Source organism: Mytilus californianus, unplaced genomic scaffold (assembly GCF_021869535.1).
Source record: "Mytilus californianus isolate M0D057914Y unplaced genomic scaffold, xbMytCali1.0.p SCAF_13, whole genome shotgun sequence".
Taxonomy (NCBI): domain Eukaryota; kingdom Metazoa; phylum Mollusca; class Bivalvia; order Mytilida; family Mytilidae; genus Mytilus; species Mytilus californianus.
In genome coordinates, this window is record NW_026262615.1 from 20,948,583 (window position 1) to 20,970,489 (window position 21,907).

At 32.1% G+C, this 21,907-nt stretch overlaps 2 protein-coding genes across 2 annotated transcripts in view; one reads left to right on the top strand and one right to left on the bottom strand.

Moving 5' to 3' along the window:
• Nucleotides 1-21,907, top strand: part of LOC127723350 (60S acidic ribosomal protein P0-like) — a 239,997-nt gene that overhangs the window by 205,043 nt on the left and 13,047 nt on the right. The window lies entirely within an intron of this gene.
• Nucleotides 1-21,907, bottom strand: part of LOC127723349 (probable hydrolase PNKD) — a 39,569-nt gene that overhangs the window by 16,662 nt on the left and 1,000 nt on the right. The window contains exons 2-8 of the mRNA XM_052229928.1: nt 11,792-11,913; nt 9,492-9,598; nt 8,213-8,271; nt 5,517-5,609; nt 3,342-3,505; nt 2,172-2,258; nt 1,391-1,458 (exon numbers count right to left, since the gene is read on the bottom strand). Of these exons, the coding sequence (XP_052085888.1) occupies nt 1,391-1,458; nt 2,172-2,258; nt 3,342-3,505; nt 5,517-5,609; nt 8,213-8,271; nt 9,492-9,598; nt 11,792-11,913 (700 nt within the window). The remainder of the gene's footprint in view (nt 1-1,390; nt 1,459-2,171; nt 2,259-3,341; nt 3,506-5,516; nt 5,610-8,212; nt 8,272-9,491; nt 9,599-11,791; nt 11,914-21,907) is intronic.

Consider the following 21,907-nt stretch of genomic DNA (forward strand, 5'->3'; position numbering starts at 1 on the left):
ATATGTCTGTCTCAGGTTAGGGGAGGGTTGGTATATTCTGTATATGTCTGTCCTAGGTTAAGGGAGGGTTGGTATATTCTGTATATGTCTGTCGCAGGTTAGCGGAGGGTTGGTATATTCTGTATATGTCTGTCCTAGGTAAGGGGAGGGTTGGTATATTCTGTATATGTCTGTCCTAGGTTAGGGGAGGGTTGGTATATTCTGTATATGTCTGTCCCAGGTTAGGGGAGGGTTGGTATATTCTGTACATATCTGTCCCAGGTTAGGGGAGGGTTGGTATATTCTGTATATGTCTGTCTCAGGTTAGTATATTCTGTATATGTCTGTCCCAGGTTAGTGGAGGGTTGGTATATTCTGTATATGTCTGTCCCAGGTTAGGGGAGGGTTGGTATATTCTGTATATGTCTGTCCCAGGTTAGGGGAGAGTTGGTATATTCTGTATATGTCTGTCCCAGGTTAGGGGAGGGTTGGTATATTCTGTATATGTCTGTCTCAGGTTAGGGGAGGGTTGGTATATTCTGTACATATCTGTCCCAGGTTAGCGGAGGGTTGGTATATTCTGTATATATCTGTCCCAGGTTGGGGAGGGTTGGTATATTCTGTATATGTCTGTCCCAGGTTAGGGGAGGGTTGGTATATTCTGTATATGTCAGTCCCAGCTTAGGAGCCTCTTATTCAGTGGTTGTCGTTGTTGCTGTATATAATATGTATTATCGTTTATTGTTTTTTAGATATTTCAGGTCATTAGTTTTTTCATTTGATTTATTTTCTATTTGTAATTTTGGAGCCTTTTATAGCTTGCTATGCAGTACAGATTTTGCTCATTGTTGAAGGCTGTATAGTTTTTTACTTCTACATCATTTGGTCTCTGGTGGAGGGTTTTCTCATTAGCAATCATACCACATCATCTTATTCTAATTTCAAAAGGACAGACATTAAGTCTCTGAACAGATCCATTCTGTCATGTTTTTAAACTTAAATGAAAGAATAAAATCATCTGAATCCTGTGTTAAGGAGACAGAAAGAAAATGATAAGCAAGATTCTAAAACACCTAAGTTCACCAAATATCTTTGGAAGGGTTCTTGTTACTTAATCTTTATTTTTTTCATATATTGATGAATTTGATACAGAATCTGATTCTTCATTCATATATTATCAAAGGGTTTTGGAAACAAATCTATTAATGTCAATCAAGAATGAAATTTACATCTATGCACCTGACATGTTGTTCATGAATGTTGTACTATATAGTGACACCAATGTGTAAGTTTTGCACATATTAATCAAATGACCACTTAATGGATTTCATAGAAATTCAGACAAACAGACAATAAGTTAAAAGAAGCCAAAGAGTACACATATATTATGTTGAGCATGGTAAAGCCCTACCTTTGCTTTTTCATTGCTTGGTTCCACATGGCAGGCAAATTCTAGGTTATCCGATGCATATTCATGACCTGTAATGGAAATACTTGCAATTTTTTATCACACTTTTTTTTATAAAATTTCTTCAAATATGCAAAAAAAAGATTAAACCTCTGTTAAATTTCAATAATTCATGTTTATGTTTATCTAAATATGCTTTGTTGTTTTATTTTTCATGGTCAATAAGAACTTGTCATTGAAAGTATCAGAATACAGGAATTAGGATCCAACAGATCCAAAAGGTTCATAAAAGTTACAACTCATCAATGTTAGGCTGTTGATCAAATTCAAAATAATTCTATTCAATAGTACGTGAGAAAAGTGTGACAAACAATTTAAGTTGATAAAACTTTTGAATAATTCAAAGTATCAACAAACAGGAAGTTTATGTCTGACAAATCTGAAAAGTGCTCACACGTTATAACTCATCACTGTACACGTTATATCTCATCACTGTCAAGATGCTGACCAATTACAGTAGTACCTGAGAAAAGTGTGAATGAAATATTTGTTGGACAAACTGACGGATGGAAAAATAAATGGACAGACAGACAAGGTGAATTGAATTAAAGCCCCACTTAAGAGTAGGGGTATAATTTAGAATGTCTTTGTAAGCCTAACAGCTTTTCAACTGATCACAATGTTAAAGTTCTGTAACTTTAATCAACAGCTGGAATACACAATTTGATCTGACAAGGTAACTGTTATCTTGTGATTATTTTTTATTTTGTACACCACGTCTCACCTGGCCAGACCAATGTGTCTTGGGGTAGATCTGAAATCTCATCAAGTGACTTCAACATTGAAAATGCAGGTTTCTCAAACATCCTTCCTATAAAATAAGAAAAAGAATAAAAAAAGCTGCAGGATGTTAATCAATGACTTAAAAATAACTTATTGCCTATCAGATATTCAGAATCCTCTGGTTTTATCCATGTAGTGCCATTAAAAATTTTGCCCGCTAACCCCTACTTTTTTTTTCATATTTTTATTACATATAGTTTTACAAGCCATATTTGAAAATCTTATTAAATCCTTGTTATTTTTTTTTATAGTTTTGAAAGAAAAAAGGTACCAATGTTAAATGTATGAAAAATCTAGAGAGAATCATTTCCCATCAAATTTTCAAAAGCTTATATCTCGAAAGCGAGCTCACAGACCCTTCATTTTTTTCTGCTTTTTTAGTTCCTTTATTTATATACTATCAATTTATAACAGTGTTTTAAATAGCTTGTTATTTTGAAACAGAATAGCTAACATCCTTAAGTCCATAAAACTTAAGAGTTTACTGTTAAAAGTTACAGTCAGAACTTGTTAACAATGTTATTAACCATACGTGTAATTTTCACTTCTAGATTTAAAAGATTTTGTTTAACAAAACTAAAATTCAGTAAAAATTTAAGAGAGAATCTGCATCAATGCCCAAGAGTCCAGAAACCGTCATATTTTCCAGACAAGGCTAATTTTAAAAGGTCCTTGAATTGTATTTCAGGATGTAATTTCATTAAATAAAGTTGAACATACTAATATTTATTTAGCATTAAGCATGCATGCAGGTGTCCCTCTCTTTTTGAGTACAATAGTAAAATGTGCATTTATATAATGATGAGAATGATTATTATTTCTAATAAAACACATTTACAAGTATGATTCCTCCTTTAATAGAGATTGGTTTATATCATGATGTCTGGTACAAATTTGAGTTTGAAATTAAAAAATTTTGGCTTTCTAGTCCAAAAAAATACTGAAATCGTGTGCCAAATTTTCTGTACCCTTGTACACGCCTATAGGAATTTTTATTTTGTTGAACACTCACCTTCGCCCATCAAATTAACAATTATTAGTGAACCACAAACAATAACCAATCCCCAGTATAACCTAATATTAAAAATACAAAAATCATAAGCCTACTTACCACAACCACCTAGGAACAAATGATCCCCTGAAAACACAGAATCTGGGGCTCTATAAGGGGAACCATCTAAAACAAAGTACATGTGACCTGTTGTATGACCTGGTGACAAGTGACAGGTAAACTTCATAGTTTCAAACATTAGTTCTTCACCATTTGTTACACCACTGGAAAGAATAAAATAATATACAAAGACTATCCAAAAATCCTGCAAAATATATCTGTCAAGAGTGGGGATATATGGTATTGCATGAGATATCAGATTTTGTGATGGTTTCTGTTTCTCTTATGATTTCTAGACAATATGTAAACAAGTTGTATCTTTCTTTTCCAATGATCTGCAAAAAAATGTGTTCTTTTTATGTGATGTCATCAAGCATATTTTACTTGACATCACAATAGCAAATTAAGATGAAGGCAATACAATTTGACATAATAATTGAATTTTGACCAATGATATCAAACTAACAACACATTGATTAAATAAAAATAATCAACCGGTCAAGTAAAGTATAAATCAGCTAAGAATTAGGAGGCACCAGGTTTAATGATATAATGAATCAACTATGTTTATATGATTGAAGTATTGATCCTGTGTCCACCCTTTCCCTACAAGGATCTGACATCACTTTGTTCTATTTTCTGCTCTGAGAATCATTATATCAATGAATGAAATTCCAGCTTTAAAGGAACAGTATTTCTGGAGGATCCTGAAAATATCTTTAGAACACAAAGAAAAACAGATGTCTCTTGGTTTTTTTATGTTGTTGGATTGCTGTCTCACTGATGTATATATATTTTTTTCATGTGAAAGTGACATTATCCTTTCTTGCAAGTATTACATGCATTTCAGGATAAGAACATGTTGATGCCAAATAAATATGTTTTGCTTTGTATCATAACAAAATGCTGAGCATGATTTATAATGAGCGAGCTAGTTGCAAGGTAATGGTCACTTTGTACATTGACACATTATTTTGACTCAGAGCTGATAATATATTTAGTTTATAGCAACACAAAACAGCATATGACTTTATGTGCATTGTCATTTGACAGTTGGACAGCAACGGAATAAACTTATAAATTGAATATAAGTACAATAGAATGAGGGGTATATGTCAATCAAACAACCACCCATTGACACAAACTACCATAGGACGTCTATAGAGCAAAATACAGTCTTTACGTGACACAAACTACCATAGGACGTCTATAGAGCAAAATACAGTCTTTACGTGACACAAACTACCATAGGACGTCTATACAGCAAAATACAGTCTTTACGTGACACAAACTACCATAGGACGTCTATAGAGCAAAATACAGTCTTTACATGACACAAACTACCATAGGACGTCTATACAGCAAAATACAGTCTTTACGTGACACAAACTACCATAGGACGTCTATAGAGCAAAATACAGTCTTTACGTGACACAAACTACCATAGGAAGTCTATAGAGCAAAATACAGTCTTTACGTGACACAAACTACCATAGGACGTCTATAGAGCAAAATACAGTCTTTACGTGACACAAACTACCATAGGACGTCTATAGAGCAAAATACAGTCTTTACGTGACACAAACTACCATAGGACGTCTATAGAGCAAAATACAGTCTTTACGTAAATTGCCTACAAAGGTTTTTTACAGTAAATAGTTCCTTAATATTATCTTTGAAAAAGGAGCAGATATGGTAAGGATCCAGGTGGCATCTTCTCTAACAGGTTGAATATATTTTAGTAAATATATCTATTACTATTTTCTGTCCCTTCTGTAATCTTGTTTTACATAACAAAAATTCCTGAAACCAATAAGAGGCAATAGCATGGTCAAATTTAACCTGCAGTCTTAAGGGGTTTTAAGGGCAACAATGTAATCTAATGTCTCATTTAAAAGTACCTGTGACCTTTAGAAAAGTTCAAAACCGTTTTGGATAGATGTTTTATTTGCTTAAAAGTGACCTGGTGACTTGAGGTCATTATAAAAGGTGATCTTGTGACATAAGTTGGATACCCTTCTGGAGCCCCCTGTATCAACCAGTGATAACTCAGTCATCCAAAAAGTCATGACATAGATTTATGCAGGGTAGGATGAAATTTGATGATTATAAGTAATAAATTAGCATAGACTTTGCAGATTAATATCTACTATATCTACAATTTCAACGACTTACTTGGTAACATTATTTATATTATCTGAAGCACTGCCATATATCTTAATTTTTCTGTATTTCTTTTTCATCTCTGAGTTTCCTCCACTGTGGTCCCTTAGAGAAAAAAAAAAAATAAATAAATTTAAAATAAAATCAAGTAAGTAATGAATCTAAAAATACTACCAGAAAAGTTATATTTAGAAAAATACCACATAACTTATAAATAATAAATAAAGAAATGTATAAATAAAAAACACAAAAGTAATAAATAAAGAATTATCATATAAAGGAAAAAACACAGAATAACCATTATAAAAATAAGGGGATGAGGTATGATTGCCAATGAGACAACTATCCACCAAATTCCAAATGAAGTGGCTGTAAGCAATTATGGGCAACTGTACTGCCTTCAACAATGAGAAAAAACCATACCGTATAGTCGGCTATATATATATGTTTTAAATAAAGAAATATCAATTCTCTTTTGATTATGGCCTATTATCTATTTTCTACATGAAGAGATATTTCTCGTATCACACTGCAGGGAGTGTGATACGAAAAAGTGATATGAAAACTGTGTTTATTTTATTTGGCTTATCCAGGATTAGAAAACCATATTAAGACATTTCCGTTGGCTATTGGTTAGGTCATTGTTAACTGTCAAAGGCTAAGGTGATATACATTTCATCCATGGCAACAGACATATGTGATTTCTTCGATAATATACAAAACACTCACACTTTTCACCTGGAAATCCTCTTCTTATCAAATGTTATTACATTCTGTAGCATACAATAATATTCAGAATGTCTGATGTTAAAGTTTGACACTGGAAAAGGACATATGACCTCATGCTGGTATCTGCTAAAGATTAGATCAACTATTCACGGAAATTTTTATTGAAAACAATGAGAGTGTTGATCTTAATAATAAGAGAAATAGGTTTAACAACTCATGAGAATTGGATATCGCTTGATATCAACTCTCCCTATTTAATCTAAATAGAAATAATAAACTTGCTAAAGGCTCATTTATTGTTAAATTGAAATTAAATAACTCAATTTGATATCAAGCGATATCCAATTCTCACTCGTTATGAAACCTATAAATAGTTAATAAACAAATGAAATATCAAATAGGTAATAAACAAATAAAACATCAATTAAGAAATATCAAAGAAATAATACACAAATAAATACCCCATAAATAATGAACAAAAGAAATATCACATAAATAATTTTATACACTACGTATGTACATTTACCCTACAAATCTCCAACAACACTCTGTTTGGCTACATGTGCTGTCCTTATCTATAAAGTCATGAATATTCATCAGCTATGTAGGCGTGTCAAAATCGTATCATACGCGATAATGACCAGCCAGTACACACTGTATTATGATTTTATTAACCAGTATTAAAAAATGTACTATTTCTACAACAAAAAGTACCATATACTGGTAAATAATAAACAACAAATTTCTATGTACATCTTTGTATGAAAAGTTACTAAATAATTCAGAATTGTTCCTTTGTAACATTCATACAGTCTTGCCAATGTTTATGTGTCACCACACTGATACATACTTACCTATGTTTATGTCACCACACTGATACATACTTACCAATAATGTTTATGTGTCACCACACTGATACATACTTACCTATGTTTATGTGCAGTCAGGGGACTTACTTAAATGAGTGATTTTCTAAATCACTGATTCAATTAACATTATGTCCATAAAGGTTGGAAGTAAGAGTTGTCTTTCTTTAATAATCACCTATTTAAGTAGTACAAATTAATCACTAGACTAAGTGATTTAATTTTATTGTACTTTAAATATAGAGTACTAATGATCCAGGGACTAATTATGTTGCTAAAATTATCAGAACCAATATCTGTGTTGATAGGATGACCAGGTCAAGTCAGGTGATGACTTGTACTAAATCTAGAATAATGACATAAATATCACTTGTTTTAAGTATCATACCTCAATTTCCTTCCAAAAATTAACTTCTTTAAGTATCATTATTTTAATAACCCCTACTAATTTCAACACCCCTGAACAGTGAAATTTTGATCGCGAACAGTAGAATTTTATTACATAATCTAGAAGATGAAACCTTGAATTTTACAGGAAAAATACTCCCACTGCTGTTAAGAAAGTATCAGTTCATTATGTAAAGCCATTTTCATAGCATTTTTTCAACTAAAATAGAATTTGCAGCTAAATGATTGCATCAAAGGCATAAACCCTGCTGCTTAATAGAAGCAAAAAGTTCATTTTTTTTTCAATTTTACTAATGAAAAGATATTATCTAAACCTATGTGTTTAAAATTTTGGTAAAACTACAAAATCAAAATTTGTGACAAAACTTTGAACTTGCTACTTAAATAAGTGATTTAAAAATCACTTATTTCAATAAGTCCCCTGACTGATGTGTCACCACACTGATACATACTTACCAATGTTTATGTGTCACAACACTGATACAGACTTTCCAATGTTTATGTGTCACCACACTGATAAAGACTTACCAATGTGTATGTGTCAACACATTGATACAGACTTACCATTGTTTATGAGTCACCACACTGATATAGATTAACCAATGTATATGTGTCACCACAGATACAAATTAACCAATGTATATGTGCCACCACACTGATAGAGGCTAAGCAATTCTATGTTCCAACACATTGATACAGACTTACCAATGTTTATGTGTCACCAAGACAGCATCTGGTGTTAGGTTATTCTTCTCAAGGTATTCCTAAAAGAAAAACTAGCAATTAATTTGTCAAGTACTTAATGTGCTAATAAATTCTTCAAATAGAATGGGTTTTTTCCCCCTGAAAATGTTTTAACACAAATCATCAAATAAATTAGTATACAAATAAACTGGGTTGCAGAGGGATCTGGCAAAGAAAAAATAGATTCACCTGATTGTGTGTAATGTATATATAGTTATAAATCTGAGTTAACTATACAATATGCTACCAGTAAATTTGATGTGTAGTGTTTTGTGGACTACATATTGTTTGCCTTTTTTTCCTCATTTTTCTTTGACCATGGTATTGTCTTTTTTTTATTTTCCAATTTATGGTTTTTGATTGTACTCTTGGTATCTTTTCCCACTTTTGATTTTGTTCTTATGACAAAATATTGGTAGTTAACTCTCTTTTATAAAGTCTGGAAGATTTTCTTCAATACATTGATGTCATAATGACTTAACATTGCTTAATATAGTTGTGCTGATGAATCTATGACTATGAGAGATTGGATGCATATTCTAGTTTCAGGTTCAAAAAATGTATCAATTATGGAGGACAAATTCAAATCCATGAAATTTTCATCGAAAATCAAATCATATTATGAGGTAAAAAAAAGTAAAAACAAAAGAAAAAGGCTGGGTAAACCTGGTTTTATAGCTAGCTAAACCTCCCACTTGTATGACAGTTGTTTAAAGTTTCTTTACATTGGTAAAGTGTATCCTTTCAGCCCTACTTAAGGATGAAATTAGGTGAAATTAAAAAAATCTTGAGTTTAAAATTGATACTATAAGTCAGAAGAACATCAGTTAAGGAACAAAATAAGCTAAAAATATTGATAGGTTATGGAGCTCCTTTTCGAGATATTTGATTTTTAAAAAATGGCGGGAAAAGGCTGACTCAGACTTTTACCTTATATTTGCATTGGTATTATTTGGGTCTCAAATCGAAAGAAAAGAAATCTAGAATCTGCTTAAATTTTGATAAATAACCTTTTATGAGCTATTGAAGTCTTAAATGAAAAGAAAAATGGGTGTTATAGGTCAAAATATTTTATCCTGTATTGAACGAAAAAAAACAAGTAGTCCGAACATCTGACACAAATTCCTAAACCTCACCTAAGTACATCCTTAATGCAAAGATAACCAATTAAACAGTTCAAACATCAAAGAGAGGGTGAAATAATCTGATGCATGCACAGCTCTACCTGGTGGTTACTTACATGAACAGGTTCTGGATCTCCAGGGTCTATAACTACTGTTGTCTTGCCATCTGTTATTACATAGGCTAGGTTGTCTAAGGACATAGGGACAGGTGTTATTTCCAAATCTGCCAAACAAAGTGAACAATAAGAAAATAACTGTTATTGTACTTTTGTATGCAAATGTGCCTGCTTTAATCATGCATTTGATGATTGCAATAGACTATTTTCATATTACCAACTTTTGACTCCAGATTATATAATTTGTCAACGGGACTGTGGTTACCTACTCTGTAGTAGGACATCCTGGTACTCAGTCAAGTAACAGCAACCAAAAGAAGTAAAATCAAAAATATAATCGGTGCAATTTAGGGGGAAAGTTTACTGTTTTCCGATGATTTTGTCGTGCATAGAAAACATATAACAGTGAATTTCCCCCAAAATTTTACCAATTATTAGCTTGATTTTACTACTTTAAGTTGCTCTTACTTGACTGAGTACCAGGATGTCTTACCACAGAGATGGCAACCCGTTGAAAAAAAACAACTCCAGAGTCAAAAGTCGGTAATATGAAAATAATCTATCAAAGTTTACAAGTGACAAAATCATGAAAATGGCAGAGACAGTCAAAAGTATATTACTTGTAATCATAAAATCAATCACTTCACAGTATAATCATTGTCATCACAAAAAACATGAAAAAGACAACCAAAAAATCTCCAGGAAGAAAAGTAGCAATAAAACCAATATTTCTTTGATGTTTAAATACACATGTATGTACAGTTTCTGTGTTCCAGTATTTCAATCTTGTCATGATGCTATAATACATTTCAGGACTTATGAAAATAGAATTCTAAATTGAAATTGTTAGGTGATATTACATATGTCAGTAGTCAGGGGTACTACTTGTACAAGTAATTTTTATTTACATGAAGAAGTAATATTAATATACTTATATAAGTAAATTTGTAGGATACTTATACAAGTGTATTTTATTTACTTGTATAGGTAAATAATTTTTTTGGCTTAGTTATGTCCCTTAGACATTCAGATTTTTTTACTTATATATGTAAAAAAGTCATTCTTTCTTCTTTTCTTGAATTCTTAGGACTTCTTTGCTCTAATAGAATTTTAAATTGTCTGTCCTTTGCAGATGTCTTTACTAATCATGTAAGTATAATTTCATGGACAATGAAAATCTCATTTGTTTGTTGTCTTCAGAACAATGCTCATTTACAAGCCTCCAAGGGGCAATTTTTGAAGGCCTTGCGCAAATACTTAAGATCTTTGCGCAATCAGTTTCTTTGTTGAATTAATGAGATGAAGCATTGAACTCTAATAAAAAATTATGAGCTAACCTGGGAAAAATCATTAAAGGCATGCTTTTACATCTCAAAACTTGAGAATTTTTGTGGAATTGTAAAAAAAATTTACTTATACAAGTACATTTTTGAGAAAATTAAGGGGAGATTATTCAAACATTATAATTAACTTATATAAGTATAATTTTTTTACTGCTTCAAGTAAATAAAGATAACTTGTACAAGTAGTACCCCTGACTTGTCCTGGTGTTGTTGCTGTAGACCTGCTAAACAGCTTAGTTAATGTTTATCATATTTGTTTTTCATTTATTATTTTGTACATAAATCAGGCCATTCACATTGTTTTACATTTGTCATTTCTGGGCCTTTTATAGCTTACTATTCAGTATGGGTTTTGCTCATTGTTGAAGGCTGTATGGTGAGTGACCGTGACCTGTAGTTGGTTACTACTATTTCATTTAGTATTTGGTAGAGTTGTCTCATTGGCAATCATTCCACATTTTCTTATTTATATAGATCTAGGAGTCGTATTTGATCAAATATTAGTAAAACGTTTACACATTTTCCTTTAGTTTTTTTTTTAATGGCTTTCATTTCTTATTTTAACCTGATCAATTACTGCATGTCTGTATTATTAAATTCTCCATCTTTTCCAATTGTTTCACTATCTATTTTATGTTTTAGCTTGAATTCCTGAATGACTTTCTCCATCTCTCCATTCCCCCTCTAGCATATTGATAAACAATCCCACCCCCTTGGTATAATTGACTAGTATTCGCCCTAGTCTATGTTTACAATCTCATGTCTGTGTTTGTATACTAATAACAAACTTGCATTCTTCTTCTCTCTTTATATGTTTAACTTAACGTACCATTGTATGATTTTGTTTGTATTATGGAATGACTTTCTCCATATTTTTGTTTAATTTTACATACCATTGTATGATTTTGCTTGTATTATGGAATGACTTTCTCCATATTTTTGTTTAACTTTACATACCATTGTATGTTTTTGTCTGTATTACTGAATGACTTTCTCCTTCCCCATATTTGTCCCTAGCTTTGTTAACATCTCTCCTGTGATAGATATAACCCAGACAAGTCCTAGTGTAGAACCAATAACTGCCAATCAAATAAAATGTAATCAGGAAATATGAGTAACATTAACACTAAATGTCTGAAAATACAATGGTTATATGTGGTTTTCTTTTGTTATATCCTAATGTTGTTTTTTGGAATACAGCAATCTGACTATCAACAGATAACCTATGGTCTTTCAAACTCTAGGAAGGTTCTCAGCTATTATTCTATGATGAGATATTTGTAGCCAAGGAACTCCTTCTTATAGTTAGAACTAAAGATAATTTATGAATATATATGTGATTTACCAAATTTCAACTAAAATTGCTGAACAAACTCCCTTTTATGTAATTTAAGGCATATATAGCATATGCAATTAAGCAGTTTGTCAGATTTTTATAAAATATTGTATGTATTCACAAATCCTTTAACTGCATCTGAATAGAGAGAAAAAAGATATACACTGTATATAGTACTTAAAATTATAGATTATCAATTGTTTTTTAAACGAGAGGGTGTTATCACTTACAATCTCATTGAAGGGCGACAGCCCTGAGGCTAAGATGAGATGTAGCTGAGAAAAATCGTCCAGTTTGAAAAACCATATGATTGATAATCTGTTTATGGCATTTTGCCTATGACATCATTGATGTTTACACTGACGACACATGCACCTTTAGTTTATCTAGCAATAATTTTCTATCTCAAGCAAGAACATACAGAGCAGCATGACAAACAAAAATGCATGATATGAAAAATTATCACAAAAAAATATCAAAGGAAAAATACACAAAATAGCGATAATACCTGATACAATCATTTCAATATTGATCATTGTTGGTTGGATGACAACATATATCTTAAAATGGTATGAGCCACAATTTACCTGGCTGAATCCTCTGTGCAATATCAGACTCACTTTTGTTTATCTATAAATCTATTTAACATGCACAGTTCATGGGCAATTGAGGGTTGGGTTCAAGGAAAGGGGGCCTAATTGTCCTCATTTGTAATCATATGAGAAATATTATATTATTTCACTATTATCTCCCCTTAGTAGCAGTCTACTAAGAAAATAGCAATAAGTAATTCATATCTCAATTATCACTAATTATGACAATAAAATCATTTGAAAAGTTATAGACTTATCTTCTATTCAATAATTTATGCAATAACGAATTAAAATTTGTCAACCAAAAGTTTTGCTACAATTTCAAAAACATGTCGTAAAAGGAGTATGTTCAATTAGGTCCTAAAATGGCCCCTATTTCTGGCTAAAATTTAAAATTAGGATTAATTGACCAATGCAAAACTGAATCATAGCTTAGACAATGACAATATCGAAAATGTAATTTTTCTTTAAAATTTACGTACTTGCACTCTGTTCATGACATCACAAATAGCACTCATTTTGATTTTCGACGAAAATTCAAGGAAAATGGATAAATTTCCATTGATTTCTTGGATAGGAAACATAGAGCGCAGGCGTCGACAAAAAAAATCTTTTAGCATAATCTTTGTTATGGCATTTTACATATCTGACACAAATATTTAGTTTGTCGACACCTGCGCTCTAACCCCTGCCAGATGAAATTCATGAATTGATGAACCATCATGAACTGTTCATGAATGTCCATGAACAGTGCATGATTGTTCATAAGAAGTTCATTAAGTTAGTTCATGAATAGTTCATAAAATGCAGTTCATGAATATTTTCTGAACTTTAATGAACTGTTAGTCAGTTCATAATGTTCATAAATTGTGCATAACACATGTTCATGAACATTTTATGAACTTTTAATGAATCAATTAATTCATAAAGTTCATAAATCAATTCATAACAGTTTCATGAACATTTTATGAACTTTTATGAAACAATAAATTTATCAACTTTGAAAAACTTATTTTCAATTATGACTTACAAAATTCAACTCAGATTTCTTTTTTGTTTCAGGCCTGAGGAGCATATCTCAGGGTTCTCACTAACTTGTATGCAAATTTGTCTGTTATACAAGTTCCCGTAAAATTTGACATCCATATCATGACATCATGAATTAAAAAATTTGAGGTCACAATTAAAAGTGATTGGTGCATGAACTCAAAAGGTTATTCTGAGACAGATCTTACGATCATTTTGAGACAACATTCAGTTAAATAGCAAAAGTGTATGTTTATTAAATTAAAAATATATATGCTCATTGTTGCCGTGCTGGGACTCCTCATGACCAAACATTATCACCTTCAAAAATACTTCCTGAGAACCCTGATATCTCTTTAGTGTATTATTTGTAGTTTTATAAATACATTTTTTATAATTTATTTCAGTTGACTTGGTGTGGGGTTTGACAAAAAAAATAGCAGCTTCATATGTTCATACATGAACATTACCTCCAGCCCCTCCCCCCCCCCCCCCTTCTCTCTATAATAGTGAACATCTTATCAAGCAAATTGATATCTTTTTAAAGGGAAATTCAACATCAGGTGAAAATTGTTTAAAACCTAAAAAGGACAACTTTAATACTTGAAATTGAAATTGAATACATATGACGTGTATACGAAATAAAGCAAAATTATGTCAATAAAAATGTTTTCTCTTTACATTTGACAACAGAAATTAGCACAGCAGTTTTTTTCTTTCTTCACACTACAGCAGCAGAAGTACATTTTGAGAGTCATACAAAATTTGGGACTATAAACTTTTTATTTTTTTAAGTTCTGTAACTTACTTTTAGATGTTTCTCATGATTTGTTTTACTATGGTAAACTGCCAAATTATTATTTCTTTCTTCCAAAGATGTAATTTCTGATTGTTTCTCCAAGTTCAAACATGTGCCTTTCTTAATCATCAAACGGCACATTGAAGAACTTGAAAAAATCACAGATTAATGACAATTCCTCCTTCCCAGACATTGCAGACCAGTGTCAATAATTATCAACATCAGTGAATTACGTTTTACATAGTGTAAAACGCTTAAATGACTTTAACAAATGTTTACCATGTTTACAAAGCATTTAAAAGAGGAATGAAAGATACCAGAGGGACAGTCAAACTCATAGATCGAAAACAAACTGACAACACCATGGCCAAAAATAAAAAGACAAACAGACAAATAATAGTACAGATGACACAACATAGAAAACTAAAGACTAAGCAACACAAACTCCACCAAAAACTGGGGGTGATCTCAGGTGCTCCGGAAGGGTAAGCAGATCCTGCTCCACATGTGGCACCCGTCGTGTTGCTTATGTTATTACAAATCCGGTAAATAGTCTAATTCGGTAGGTCACATTCGTGAAAAGGGAAGGGTATTGTAGTTACGACATAAGGAACATATCCGATAGCATCTGTGAAACGGTTATTCCATATAACGGTCAACCAACTAGTGACTAAATTTACGAAGGGATGATTTCAACTTCACCATTTCGAACTCTTGGTTTAATAGCTTCCTTGTGAGCAGCAATCCTCTATCAAGGAAATCATGATAGGAAATACAAGCCCGGGAATATCGTATCAATTGGGAGATATATACTCCGTATGCAGGCGCTGCTGGAATGTTGCTACATAGAAATGGAAAGTTCACAATTGGGAAGCTGAAATCCTCTCTTTTGTCGTAAAGTTTTGTTTTCAACCGACCCTCATTGTCAATTTCTAGATGTAAGTCAAGATATGAGGCAGACTTAACTGTATCTGTAGTATCCTTTATCTCTAGTTCGATGGGATAGATTCTTTTAACATAGTCACCAAATTTTGTATTATTTAGTGAGAGAACATCATCTATATAGCGGAACGTAAAGTTAAAGGATATTGCTAACTTCTTATCTTTCTTCCTAAGAAGTTTCTGTATGAAGTCAGCCTCATAATAATAAAGGAACAAGTCGGAAAGAAGAGGGGCACAATTGGTTCCCATTGGAATTCCGACAGTTTGTTGAAAAACACGTCCTCCAAACGTAACAAATATGTTGTCAATCAAGAAATTAAGCATCTTGATAATGTCAGTTTCAGAGAATTTTTTTTTTTAATCAGAGTAATTCTTTACAAACATGACAAAATAGGATTTATCCCTCCCAAAGACAAGATACTTGTATCTACGCATGCCATTCTTTTTAATGAAACAAAGTAATACCAACTCTTTCAATTTGTCTTTTAGTTTGGAATGGGGAATACTTGTGTAAAGTGTAGAAAAGTCAAATGTTTTAATAGTATTGCAAGATGAGAGAGTCTTAGATTGTATGTACTCTAAAAGATCTTTGGAATTTTTTAGTATCCACATCTGATTCACGCCACCTCTAGAATAGGCAGTTTCACAATAACTTTGGAGCCCAGCTTTGATTGCTGATAAAATAGATGTTAAGTGACTTGGATCAGAAATGCATTTCAAATGGAATAGAAAAATGTGTGAATGACTGGGAATAGAAAAACGTCATAAATTACGTCAGCAAAATTGTGATTTGACGCTTAAAATACAAATGAAGATGTTTGATGAGCAGTGAATTAATCTAGCTGTCACATAAAGCAGATTTGTTATCAGATAAGTATATTAGAAATAATTTTGAAATTTTCTTTGCTAGATAACTTTTTGTTGAAGCATTATGAAATGGCTTTCATTTGAGCATATCAACTACAGAAAGTGGCCTTTAATTTGACAGTATTGGATTAATTTCAAATCAGAATTAACTGATAGATTTGTTCAAAGTATAAAAAGATGAAAGATATTTTATTTCCAGGTAAAGATAATTAATAATGCTTCTGAGATTCTTGGGGAAATTAAATTGAAGATTGAAGAAATTAAGGGGGGGGGGGGGGGTTAAATTATTTCAAATGTCCTGAAATAATATACATGTCAATCTTAATCTATTGAACATTTTTAATTTTAATAGATAAACTAGAGGCTCTAAAGAGCCTGTGTCTCTCACCTTGGTCTATGTGCATATTAAACAAAGGACACAGATGGATTTATGACAAAATTGTGTTTTGGTGATGGTGATGTGTTTTGGTTTCAGAGATATGAGCCAAAAACTGCATTTTACCCTATGTACTAATTTTTAGCCATGTCGGCCATCTTCGTTCGCGGGCGGGGTCATCAGACACATTTTTTAAACTAGATACCCTAATGATGATTGTGGACAAGTTTGGTTAAATTTGTCTTAGTAGTTTCAGAGGAGAAGATTTTTGTAAAAAATTACAAAAATTTACGAAAAATGGTTAAAAATTGACTATAAAGGGCAATAACTCCTTAAGGGGTCAACTGACAATTTTGGTCATCTGACTTATTTGTAGATCTTACTTTGCTGAACATTATTGCTGTTTACAGTTTATCTCTATCTATAATAATATTCAAGATAATAACCAATAAAATGCTCCGCAGGGCGCAGCTTGATACGACCGCAGAGGTCGAACCCTGAACAGTTGGGGCAAGTATGGACACAACATTCAAGCTTGATACAGCTCTGAATTTGGATTGTGATTAAATATTTGACACAGCATAGGTTTCTGACACAGAATGAATGTGGTCTAAGAACTTAAAAAATTTTAAATTGGACATTCACCTATTATGGTCCAATATCCAAAACCTAAATACATGGTTAGATTCAGCATATCAAAGAACCCCAAGAATTCAATTTTTGATGAAATCAAACAAAAGTTTAATTTTGGACCCTTTTGACCTCAATGTGTACAAAGTTGATAGCGGGGCCCAAAAATCAAAAATCTAAATACATGGTTAGATTCAGCATATCAAAGAACCCCATATATTCAATTTTTGTTGAAATCAAACAAAGTTTAATTTTGGACCCCGATTTGGACCAACTTGAAAACTGGGCCCATAATCAAAAATCTAAATACATGTTTAGATTCAGCATATCAAAGAACCCTAAAAATTCAATTTTTGTTAAAATCAAACTAAGTTTAATTTTGGACCCTTTGGACCTTAATGTAGACCAATTTGAAAACGGAACCAAAAATTAAGAATCTAAATACACGGTTAGATTCGGCATATCAAAGAACCCCAATAATTCAATTTTTGATGAAATCAAACAAATTTAAATTTTGGACCCTTTGGACCTCAATGTGGACCAATTTAAAAACGGGGCCAAAATCCAAAAACTTAATACACAGTTAGATTCAGCATATTAAAGAACCCCAAGAATTCAAGAACAAAACCCCATTGAAATTGATCAAGAAATAAGCAATTTATAGGAAGTATCTTCTTTTGCACAATACTGTGCAATTGAATATTTCTTGCTATTGGGCAATACTGTACAATTGACAATTTCTTGCTATTGCGCAATATTGTGCTATTGGATATTTCTTGCTATTGCGCAATACTGTGCAATTGAAGATTTCTTCCTATTGCGCAATACTGTGCAATTGAAGATTTCTTGCTATTGCGCAATACTGTACAATTGACAATTTCTTGCTATTGCGCAATATTGTGCTATTGGATATTTCTTGCTATTGCGCAATACTGTGCAATTGAAGATTTCTTCCTATTGCGCAATACTGTGCAATTGAAGATTTCTTGCTATTGTGCAATACTGTGCAATTGAAAATTTCTTGCTATTGCACAATACTTATTATATAATAATTTACACATCCTGTTTGGTGTGTATCTCCTACCATATAATTATTATTTGCTTTTAAATATAAATCAGAAATAACCAACTTAAAATGGAAAATTTTAAAAGAAAAAAAAAAAATCCCCCCCCCCAAATTTTTTGAACCCCCTTATGATTCATCACCCCCAAACTCAATCCCAGCCTTCCCTTTGTGGTATGGTAACTTGCAGTACAATTTCAGAGAGATCCATACACTTGAACACAAGTAATTGTCTGGAACTAGAAAAATGCTTATTTTTTGCCCCTTTTTGGCCCCCAATTCCTAAATGTTTCAAGCAATTACCCCCAAACTCAATTCCAGCTTTCCCTTTGTGATATGGAACCTTGTAGTACAATTTCAGAAATATCCAAACACTTACACACAAGTTATTGTCATGAAACTAGAAAAATGCTTGTTTTTTGCCCCTTTTTTGGCCCCTAATTCCTAAAATTTTGAGGCAATTACCCCCAAAATCAATTACAGCCTTCCCTTTGTGATATGGAACCTTGTGGTACAATGTCAGAGAGATCCATACACTTACACACAAGTTATTGTCTGGAAGTTACAAAAATGCTTATTTTTGGCCCCTTTTTGGCCCCTAATTCCTTAACTGTTGGTACCATAACCCCCAAAATCAATCCCAACCTTCCTTTCGTGGTATAGAACCTTATGGTAAAATTTCATGGAGATCCATTCACTTAAACTAAAGTTAGAGTGCGAAAACCAATGTGTCTTTGGACGACGCCGGACGCCGCCGACGACGACAACGACATCGACAACGTCATACAAATATACGAACAAAAATTTTTTAATTTTTGCGGTCGTATAAAAACTGCAAAATTGCCTTAAAATTACCAATTCAGGGGCAGCAATCCAACAACGGGTTGTCTGATTCATCTGAAAATTTCAGGGCAGATAGATCTTAACCTGATGAACATTTTTATCCATGTCAGATTTGCTCTAAATGCTTTAGTTTCAGAGATATAAGCCAAAAACTGCATTTTACCCCTATGTTCTATTTTTAGCCATGTCGGCCATGTTGGTTGGCAGGCGGGGTCATCGGACACATTTTTTAAACTAGATACCCTAATGATGATTGTGGCCAAGTTTGGTTAAATTTGGCCTTGTAGTTTCAGAGGAGAAGATTTTTGTAAAAGTTAACGGACGACGACGGCCGACGTACGACGGACGCCGAGTGATGAGAAAAGCTCACTTGGCCCTTTGGGCCAGGTGAGCAAAAAAACATTTATTAAATTAAAAGTAATTATACTTGTTAGAATCTGTTAAGTGTTTATTTTAACAAAATATCAAGGACTATTGATTCTTTGTGGAGTGATTTTTAATTTTGCAGGGGGAAACTGGTGCATTTATTGATTAAAAGATCTGTTCATATAACTGTGAAGAATTTCAAGCAGACTGAGAACAAGATGTTATTCAGAATTTCTAGTTGGAAGTCCTCAGCCATCTGATACAGCAATTTTAATTACAGAAAGGAAGAGAAGTTTACTTATGATCTATACATCCTTATCTAACACAAAGTTTATGGGATAGGTTCACTGTCAGACACATGTTTTACCCTGCATATCCATAGTTCAAAAGTTGTATTGGAGCTATCCATCATCATTTCATGGTTAAATGTTTAAGTCAACAATTGCTTCACCCATGAGAGGCTGTGATCATTCTAATGTGTTCTTGTAGTAATTTGGACTTTTCTATTGCCCAGTTGATATTACTTTTATATATATATATTGAAGAATAATTCATACATCTTTTTTATTTATCATCATAGTATTAAATGTTTAAATCCTATTGACAGTTTACAGTTGTCTATTTAATCTTTATTTTGTCTTAAAATACTGACTGCACTCATGATATTAATCTGCTCATGAATTATTCATGAACAGAGTTGGTTCATAAACATTCAAGAAATACCCTTAATAATTTCATGAACTTTAAATGAACAGTTCATGAACTACAAGTGGACAAACAATGTTCATGAATTAAATTACTGATGAACAGTTCATGAACACAGTAGTTCATGTGTTCGTGAATGATTCATGGACTGGTATTGTTCATGAACAATTTCATGAAACATTCATAAAAAATTCATGAACTGTAAATGAACAAGACATGAACTACAAATGGACAAGTATGTTTATGAACTCTTAGATTATGAATAATTCTTGAATAGAAAGAGTTCATGAACTGTTTTGTTCATGAACTTTTATGAACCAAAGAGTTCATGAACACTTTCTGTTCATGAATAGTTCATTATTCACTGGTTCATGAACATGCTTGTCCATTTGTAGTTCATGTCTTGTTCATTAACTGTTCATGAATCTTTTATGAACAATTAATGAATTGTGTTCATGAATCATTCATGAATCATTCATGAACATTCATGAACTATTCATCATCATTTCGCAGGGGATGTTTCCTAGGCATTGATTTGGTTGAAATCAGTACGATTATGTCAAATTTTGCAAAAATCTGTTTTTGACCTATTTGGGATGTAAAAATCAACGCTTCAGAATAAAATTTTGACAAAAATATTTGACTTCCTCACATATCTTTTCATTAACTTAAAACAATTTTTATCCTGAAACATTGAACTTAATAATCGGGGCCAAATATGGACCTTACCGAACCTACTCCTTTACACTCTCAATACAAATATTATAAGTCATCTCCCACACTACAGAATATAAAACCACATTATATAAAATATTACTAATTGGTGTACATGTACATGCATTTCTCATTTTTTACAAAAAAAAGTTACAATTACCAGTCAGGGATATAACTCTATAGGGTTATTACAGAAAAATAACATACATTTGTTATTGTGGACTAACAATCAAAGAACTGTGATAACATATGTATGTTACATGTTTCAAAGGGACAATATACATCATTAGTTTAGTTAAAATGTATACAAGTTCTATTGATATTACTATAGTCTTTAAGTATACTTAACTATAGAAAGATATAACAGTTCATAGTTTGCCAATTTTGCATAATACACCTATGTTATTACAGACAAAATATGCCTGTAATAACTAAAGGGTGTTATATATAATTATCACAGCTTCTCTATATCACTCCAAAGCATTTGCTCAGACATACATCATGCTTAATTACAATGTATTTTAATTTATTGTAAGAAATAATGACCAGAGCATGTAATGAGGTTCTGCGCAAGCTTCCCAGTAATTCCCAAGTGTCTCATATAATAAGTTACATTCCCTTAATAACTAAGCCTTGGTATTACAGCTAAGTTTATCCCTTAAAAGCCTCGTCTCATTGATTTACCATGGTTAATCAAAAATGTATTAATTTAATTAAAAAAACAGTTATCAAGGCTATGCATTCAGTTTCTGCGCAAAGTCTCAAGAGTTCCCTAGAGCCCACTATAAATTAAAATATTTTTGATTATTTTAC